Source organism: Mustela nivalis (assembly GCF_964662115.1).
Source record: "Mustela nivalis genome assembly, chromosome: 8".
NCBI classification, from domain to species: Eukaryota; Metazoa; Chordata; class Mammalia; order Carnivora; family Mustelidae; genus Mustela; species Mustela nivalis.
The window spans coordinates 107,089,576-107,098,895 of NC_139027.1; the positions used below are offsets into that span (position 1 = coordinate 107,089,576).

A 9,320-nucleotide genomic window follows, 5' to 3' on the forward strand; every position below is an offset into this window, starting at 1 on the left:
CATTCCATCTGGCTCAAAAAAATGATGTTATTTCCTTTATTGGGCTCACATGAAGTTTATGGATTAATTTAGGCAGAATTAACATAGATTTTATCTTGAGTCTTCCTATCCATGAAGATTGTATGCCTTTACACTTACTCCAGTTTGCTTTTATGTCCCTCAGCAGCATTTAAATGCTGCTCTTCAAAACTGATTTTCTCTTCAAATTGATTTTTCACTTCTTACATTCATTCCCAAGTAAAACATGTTTCTGATGCTAGCGTAAATGGAACTTTTATTTCAATTACTTTTTCCAATTGATTTTTGTTCATTGTTCTTTATGTTTTTTTCCCCATACAGAGTTTTAGATTTTTATGTAGATAAAGTCCACCACATTTTTCTTTACAATTTCTACTTTTTCAATTTCTTTGAATGCAAAAGGATAAAATCATGTTAATGATATTTAACTCTGACATACTGCTTTTGTTTTCTCCATTGCCAGCTACAGTAGTAGGAGGTTCTGTTTATGTTGCTTAATAGCATAATCTAGTCTTCCATAATGATTAGTCCAGTAGGCCAAAGATAATCCACAATGCCATGTTCTAAAAGTCACCAGAGATAAAACCCACACAGCCTGAGAAAACCACATTTGATCATGTCAATTCTCTTCTCAAAACTCCCTCATTACAAATATACATGGTTAAACACTTTTGTTGCTATCCAGATCTCCTGGCATTCTAATGATTTCTTACTATAAGCACTTATATCTCAGTTTGAGGGCTATCTCTGGTCCTATGTAGTCAGGCTATTGTTAATGTTCCTGGGAGACTCCCTCAACTGATGAAGGACAGGTGTTAGTTACATATACCTCTTTTTCTTGTGACTTAGTTGGAATAACTTTGAGGCACATTCTACACTATAATTGAGTTGCCTGCCCCTACCCCCACTAAATAAAAGAAAACCTGAGCCCTAGTTGTCAACAGTGGTAACCTGTTCATGAATGTATTGACTTTCTTTTCTTCTGTGTCTCACTTCTCCATTCCCTTAATACTTGGGTTCACCTCCCAAATAAGTTTCTTGTCTCAAATCCTTATGTCTGAGTCTGTTTCTTGGGGGAATGTAAACTAAGGAAAAGGTATTTTATGAGCTTATCCCACCTACTTTTACAGGCTTATTACCTGCTTATCTCCATTAAACATCCAAAACTTAGTCCCATTTGCTCAACATCCAATGACCAAACACATCATGTCTTGATGTTTTGTATCTTTCTAAGAGTGTTTCCTGTTTAAGATGCCTTTCCATGACCTATGCCTGGTTACTCTGCCTTTAAAAGTCAGACCACGAGTGACTTCTTTACCTTCCTATCCTGGGTCAGTTGCCCCCTTCCTTCTGTGTATTTCCAAACATGGTTCATAGATCTCTGCTGTGATGGACTATTTCCAAAGATGGTCACAATAGTTCCTCTGATCCCTCACAGTATTTTGTAATGTGACTTTGCAAGCTTGCTTCATTAAGAAGCAGAGCCCATTTCTCTTCCCCTTGCATCTTGTGACTAGCTTTGACAAAAGAATGAGGTAGAAGTGAGCCTAAGCCTTAAGAGGAGTGTGGTTTCCATTTTCACTCTCTTAGAAGCTAGCCTTCATTTAAAGAAGCTCGAGCTCCTCTATTGATACTGAGAGACCACATGGTAAGGGTATCCCCATGAAGGAGATACAAGGTTCCCCAGACAACAGCCAGCACCACGGTCTCAGTGGGTCCATACAGGATGCTCATTAAACATCATATGGAGCACAGACAGCCATCCCTACCAAGACTTGCCTGAATTCATAGCCCACAGAAATAATCAGCAACTGTTTAAAACTATTGAATTTTGGGGGTATGGGAGTAGTTGTTATACAGTAATAAATAATTGCAACATCTATTATAGAACTTGTCATTAAATATTATAGTTATTTATTTACTTATCTGCCACATTGATGAGCTTCTATTAATAAAGATGGAATATTTTCATCTGAATGGCTATAGCATCTAATGTATGGGAATGCTTTAGAATGATGAACCCATGAGAAAATGAGACTCTTTAAGGAGATCTCAGAGAAACATTGTCATGTTGAGGATATGTTAAAGGAAATGAGATCCAAAACACAAAAGGTAGTAGAAAATGATTGCAGGAGACAAGAGTGGATGAGCATTCAGAGCAATTGCAAGGAATCTCCAAAACTTGTAGTTTATGAGTTCTCTTTATAATTGGTGAGATTATTGACCACTGTCTCCATCAGTGTGCAGATTAGACGACCCCCACAGACATGAATATTTGGTATGGATGGAGGTGTAACAAGGGCCTGTCAGGTAGCTACCACTACATGCAATAAACTGTAAGTCATGATTCTCACTATCCAGAAGTTTATACTGTAACAGAGAAGCAGATGTACCAGGACATTGTAGGCTTCAAAAGGATATGAAAAAGTAAGGAGAACAGAGGCTCATATTCAATGGTTACAGAACTAGGAAGGATTTCAAAAAACCTGCCTATTCTTTCCCCTTCAGGGAACATTTATTGAGTACCAACTGGGCATGACCCTTTCTCTTATGCTGAAGCTTCACCAAATTGAGAGAAGTGTCTCAAATGTTCTGCACTCTGTCATGCCTCACAGCCTTTGCTTTTTCCCCCCTTCCTTTCTGGAATGATTTATGACCTCTGTTCTCCTGCCCCTCACCTAGCAATGCTTACATTCATCTCTGGGGTTCCTCTCTCTTGTTTTCTTTATTTGGCCCCCAGGAATAAATGCCTTTTTTGCTTTGCCGTTTCAAATGTCTCCAAATTCAGTCTGAATCCTCCCTGCTCTACAAAGCCATCATGGGCCACCCCAACCTGGGGCTTCTCAGAATATAGTAGAGAGGGAACTGGCTTTGGAGCAATATGGATTTGGGTTCAAATCCTGGCTATGGGGCTTGTAACTCTGCACAGGTTTCTTAATCGCTTATGTTTTTTCATCTGTAAATTGGACACGATGCTACCACTTCACGGGGTTGGAAGGAGAGCCCAGGAGATTGCTATGTAAAGTGTTTAGTTAAGTCCTGGTATGTGGCATCTCACTGATATAGGCCATTATTTTCCTTCTCTCTGAACTTCCGGTATTTAATAGCTGTACCACTCATTTGTCCTTCAATCATAGTTGCTTTTTGACAGCTCTTGTCCTGTACCATCATTTAACTTAATGCATTTATTGCTCAATTTGCATATAAGCTTTTTCCTAATAGCTAAATAGTCCTATTTTGTATATCTTTATATGTCCCAAGGACAAGAGATTCTTAATAAATATCGGTTTCTGAACAAATAAACGGTAGAATGAGCAACTACCTCTCAGGTCTGTCTATACTACATTTTGTAAAGTATAACATTCAGGGTCAAAACCTCAGTGAATTAGAATACTCTAATGTTGGGACATTTTTGTTTTCTAGGGAAGGAGTGATTAGGGAGAAGTTAAACAGTTTTTCTTGATCCTATAGGATCAGGGTAACAAGGGGAAAATGCAGACCCCATCCCATGAAAAGGTAACTTGGAGGCAATGCAGTATTTAGAACAAAGAAGACACTAGGACTACCTCCCCAGCTTCAAGCTTTCTTAATATGAATGTACAGCCAGGTCAGGATTAATGAGTAGAATTGAAAAAGCAATTATGTGAATAGAAATCCCCAGTTAATTTTATGGGTATTAAGTCAAACAATAGGAAATAACAAGTTTGAGTTAAGATATTAAGGGCTCTTTGGGGCGCCTGGGTGGCTCAGTGGGTTAAAGCCTCTGTCTTCTGCTCAGGTCATGGTCTCAGGGTCCTGGGATCGAGCCCTACATTGGGCTCTCTGCTCAGTGGGGAGCCTGCTTCCTCCTCTCTCTCTCTGCCCATCTTTCTGCCTACTTGTGATCTCTATCTGTCAAATAAATTTAAAAAATCTAAAAAAAAAGAGATATTAAGGGCCCTTCCATCATTTATATGGATACGCTCATGAGCAGAGAGAATAAATCCTTTAGGACAAGAGTGTTCTGTTACTCACTGAGGCTCTATCTGTCAGAAGTCGGAGTGGATGACATATTACAAGTGAAGAAATAAAGGGACTTAATCAGTGATGAAAACCAAGAATCAGTGTATCCTCAGGTCATGTGGGGTTTAAAGAGAAAACAACACACAACAGGGTCAAGCTCCAAAAAATTCCAGAAAGGAACTAGAAGTTTTCCAGAGAGAAGGAGTCTGCTCCCTTGCTCAACTTGATCTCGGGGTAGTGAGCTGGGCTCTCCCACAAGAGTGTTGAAACCACGCTACACTGGGACAAAGAGAAGGAAGGTTCTAAGGAGAGAGTGATTAACAATGATTTGCATACTCTTTTTTGTGCCAAACAACCCTTTGTTCAGAGTCCCACAGGGTCCAGTAACACATAAAAGAAACAGAGGTATTGCTATATGATGCAAAGAAGCAGGAAGAGAAAGCATGAGGGGATCTTGGGAGAAGCTGGTAGAATCTTGGATTCTACTTCCTACAACCTTAAGCCTGGCAGAACGTATTAGGAAGACCACGGGTCCAGGAGATCTGTAAGCCTTTATGAATTGCTCTTGTCAACTGTCAAGGGTTTGGGTTAAGATCTGTTGGTCGAAGGTCTCTAAAGCAAAATGTACTAAAACTAGTGACAACGATCATGTAGTCAAGATGACTACCTCCTCCTCAAGGGGGAAAACAGGCCCTTGTCTGTCTTCCTGCACCAAGATCTCAGCCGGGTTTATCCTTTCTGGAAAATATTTTTCAAGTCATAACTGAGGCTTTCAGTGGAAGCCAATTCCAACTTAGGTACACCTAAATATATCTGAAACAACAGGTTCTGGATGGCCCTTCAGAGGGAGCTCTGGAAGAGGCAACAGCAGTCCTCCTGTTTCCTTCTGCTTGGAGACAGGCTTTGATGTCCAAGGGTATTTTCTATCTTACAGGAGTACTTAGTAATGAATCTCGAGGATCTTGTGTTTCATCCTTACTTAGGAGTGGTTGTAACCATTGAGCTAAGTTTCAAGCCTCAGACACAAGAAGATGGTTACAAAACCAAGATAAACTAAAGAGACAGAGGAACAGCTTTGAAGGCCTTTCTGCTCAAACGAGAGGCCTCAGGGTCAGACTGGATGAGAGGGTGAGCGAGTGTGTGGCTGGTGTTTCCAGCGTGTCAAGGGATAGGAGCATCTTGGGTGGTTAGCCCTCTGAATCAACACTGACAGACGGAGGGTGGATATTATTAGGCTTGCCCTCTGGGGAAGTTAGGGGTTGAATGTTTTCTCTTCACATTGTGATAGCTTTCAGATACTCTTCTGGGTCAGTGGACACGTCCAAGCCTAGGGTAATGCCTATTGTTAAGAGGGGAACACATTTTGGGAGCCCCCCGCCCCAAGCTCCAGAGTGCCCCTCCCCAACCACCTTTTTGAACTGGAAGCACAAATTCAATTCACTGAGTGCTGGGCCAGGCTCCAGCCAGCAATGCCTGTCCTGTGATCTTAGATCAATCTGACCTTCTTCCTGGGTGGGTGCTGGCTCCTCGGAGACGGATGTGTAATGCAGGACTGCACAAGTTCCCTGCCCAGCTGTGCATTTCCCAAGAGTGAAGCCACCTGTTTGGCTATGCTAATTTGCTCCTGAAGCAGGTGAGCTCACCTGTGCTGCTTTAGCAGAGGGCATTACATGAGAAGGAAGGCACTGCCTTTTCACAGGTGCCTCATACATCCGGGCTCCCTCTTTGAATACACTGACAACATTTCTGAAGTTTCTCCTCCTCCCCGGCACATCACCATCCAACATTCTGTCAGCGCCAAGAGCCAAGAAAGACAAAAAAGTATCAAATGGGAAAACAATGAAAAGCCTGTTTAGTTCCTGTGTGCAGCGTGAACAATAAGCCACCCTTTCTGAAGTGTCTCAGAAAGGAATGCCTGTGATGTCCTTTCAAAGAAGGGCTCTGGCCCCAAATCAAGCTGTAAGCTATGACAATACTCCACTAAACAGGGCAAAGAATTCGCCTTTCAGCCAGAGAGGCATTTCTCCTGCACTGGGGAAAAATGCCACCCACACCACACCACCTCAGCACATTTACTATCCCTGCTCTTTTCCCTCCCAAGCCCAAGGAGGGTAGCCTGCTGTGATCGTTTGATGCACGGAAATGCAGGGGACCAGTCTGAACAGTCAGCACTTTGCCCCCCCAAATGCTCACAACAAATTAGAAGTCGAGTAGGTATGTTCGTATTGGGGGGAGTTTAAGGCTCTCGGGTCTGTGTACAGAGACATGCTCCCCCTTCATCCACGGCTCAAGTTTTACATAGCCAAGCATTTGAAATTAGCTGAAGTGTCAAAACACATAAAACACTTCAGAGGAAGGACTTTCAGAGTGGCAGCTCCAAACAGCTTCAGAGAGAAGCAGGGAGAGAGGTCCAAGTCATTCAGAAAACAGGGAGTTCTCATCTCTTACCTGGGCTTCTTTTACTATCCCATTCTTCGCGCAGTTTCCACTGGCTGAGCAGTCGCTCTGTTTCCCGTGATTGTGCAGATTCCCGTTGCAAATAGCACCACCTCCAGGATTAGCCATTTGTGCAAAATGCTAGAATCCAGCAGGTTTCCTTCCAGAGGTTCTTGGCAAGCTTTGGTTTGGAAGTTGGAGAGGGGATGGGAGGAAGCACTTTGGGCTGAGCCCCTGAAGGAATCCTACCGATCAGGCTTTCCAGGAGAGCCGCAGCCTATCTTTGGGGCAGATCTTTGAAAGGAAAAACAAGTGGTTACCTTTATACTCCTCAGCTCAGAATGCAACCTTCAGGGCAACAGACCCGACCCGCTCCTGAAACTACAAAGGAGATTGCCCATGCTGGCTCCTTGGGGGGCAAGAGGAAATCAGGAGACTGCAAAACCCCAGTGGCAAATTGCAAGGAGGCGGGCTGGGAGGTGGAGCATCTTTTAAAGACACACACACACACACACACACCCACACACACAGCACACTCAAGGTCTCCTACATGTAGTCAGTTCTGAATTTACGTCTACCCCCACCCTCTCCCTTCTGTATCTAATTACAACTACTGGCTGTAAACTGCTCTTTTTTTTCCCCCTGTGAAAAAAACACTTCACAGTGGCTGCCAGGACTGCCCAGAGGAAGAGGAGAAGAAGTTACTGCTTCAAGGGCACAGAGTTTCAGCTGGTTCCGTGGGTGACTGTGATGGCTGCACAACTATGTGACTATACTTCACGCCACTGAACTGTACACTTAAAAGTGGTTAAAATGGGAAATTTTGTGTCATGTGGATTTTACCATAATCCAAAAATGCCCCCCCCCCAAAAAAGTAATACTATTCAGAACCCACCCGATGTTAAAACCAGGGATATAACGAGAGGTATTAACCCATCAAGGATTCCAGGAGCGCACAAATCTGGGAGACAGAAAGTTCAGTTTCTTGTGAAGTTTGCATTATCACGTGACTTTGGGAGCGCCATTTACTCTCCTTTTGCCTGTTTCTTCAGCTAAGAAGAGAAAAAACATTTCTGGTGGGCTAACGTCCAGTGGGATAGCAAGGAAAGATATGTGTGGCTTGGGTTTGTTCCTGACACAGGTGTTGTGAGGCAGGTGGCGACTGCCGTGTCCCAGTCCTGAACACCTGTGGTTTACTCATTAACTCTTACTCTCTCAATGCATTAGGCATCTGCGTTCTATCACCAGCAGATGGCATTGTGCTTTTTGGACAGTGTCAGTCATTTGCAGCCTGTTCTGTCCTCCCAAGCCCACCGTTACGGTTCCCCTGAATGAGACTTTTTAACATCAGGCACAGGGGAATAAAAACCCCAGCCATATATTGGGCCAATGGACAAAAACAGAGACACACACATCAGCAAAAAACAAGAACAGAAAAATAGAGATGACCCCTGTAGTCAGAGCCTCATTTCTTGGTTCTCAGCTTTCCTGGATAGGGTTTGTTTTCCCTCCAGAAAGATGAGGCTTATGGTGCAGGTGATGATAAAGCCTTTTCTAACCATGATTTGCATAGGAGGGTGGCCATCTTTTCTGCCCCAGGGAGAGTGAAAGGAATAAGATAAGGTCTTGGGCTAAATGATGGGATGGGGCTAATCCAAGTGTGCCCACCCCTTGGTGTCTCAAACTCAGAATTTTTATTACATTTTTCCAACTTTGTCATCAGAGAAGAACTAGCTTTTTACTGGTGTCTCTCTTCCATGGTTATTATGCTGGGAGTCAGAGGCTAAATCTGTGTTGGATATTTCCTTCTAGACTTATACAAAATGTCAGAGGGGTACCTGGGTGGCTCAGTTGTTAAGTATCTGCCTTCAGCTAAGGTCATGATCCCGGGGTCCTGGGATTGAGTTCTACCTTGGGCTCCCTGCACAACGGAAAGCCTGCTTCTCCCTCTCCCACACCCCCTGCTTGTGTTCCCTCTTTCTCTGTGTTTTTCCCTGTCAAATAAATAAAATCTTTAAAAAAAAAAAGAAAATGTAGGAGGCACACTGATAACCTCTGGCCCGACTGCCCCAGCTTACTTAGGAAGACAAGTTGAAGACACAGTGTTATTTTGACTCAGCTCTAATGATCCATACAAGATTATTTTTGGAAAAAAGATTTCGAGATAACTAATTCTGAACATTAGGTATTTCTATCCCACCTTCTTTTCTTTTCTTCTCCTTTCTCCTTCCCTTTTGTATTTCAGATTTCCACTTTTTCCTTTTTTCCTACCCTTCTGTCTCCTCCTTCTCCTTCTCTTTTTATTTTTCTTTATTTTCCTCTTAAAAGGGGACAAAAACTGTATGTAAAGAAAACATCTTAAAACAAACTGAAATCTGCATCATTTTGTTTCCCCTCATCCCAATTACCAACATTAAGTAATCATTCATCAACCTTCAGGAAATACCTACTATATGTTCTTACCCTTGAAACTTTTCTACTTTACTTGCCGTGTTGGCATATGTGAATTGTTATATGCACAAAATCATCTCAACATATCAACCATTTAACATCAGGTACTATGCATACGTGTAATCATTGTGACTCATCGTTTCTCCAGTCAAAAGAAGTGTGGCGATCTCTTTGAGTTGAGTTCTAGCTTTGATTTTAAGGACATTGATTGCTATGGTCTGAATCTTTGTGTCCCCCTAAATTTACAGGCTGAAATTACGATCTCCAAGGTGATGGTATTAGAAATTGAGGCAGTTGGGAGGTGATTAGTTCCTGTTGGGGTCTCCTTGTAAATGAGATTAGAGCTCCCTTGCCTCTTCAGCCAGGTGAGGTGACAGTGAAAAGATAACCATTTAAGAAGTAGGCTCAACTCC

At 42.6% G+C, this 9,320-nt stretch overlaps 1 protein-coding gene across 1 annotated transcript in view; it reads right to left on the reverse strand.

Moving 5' to 3' along the window:
- Positions 1-6,907, reverse strand: part of SPTLC3 (serine palmitoyltransferase long chain base subunit 3) — a 134,086-nt gene extending 127,179 nt beyond the window's left edge. The window contains exon 1 of the mRNA XM_082746602.1: positions 6,469-6,907. Within this exon, the coding sequence (XP_082602728.1) occupies positions 6,469-6,585 (117 nt within the window). The 5' untranslated portion in view covers positions 6,586-6,907. The remainder of the gene's footprint in view (positions 1-6,468) is intronic.
- Between the last annotated feature and the right edge of the window lie 2,413 nt (positions 6,908-9,320).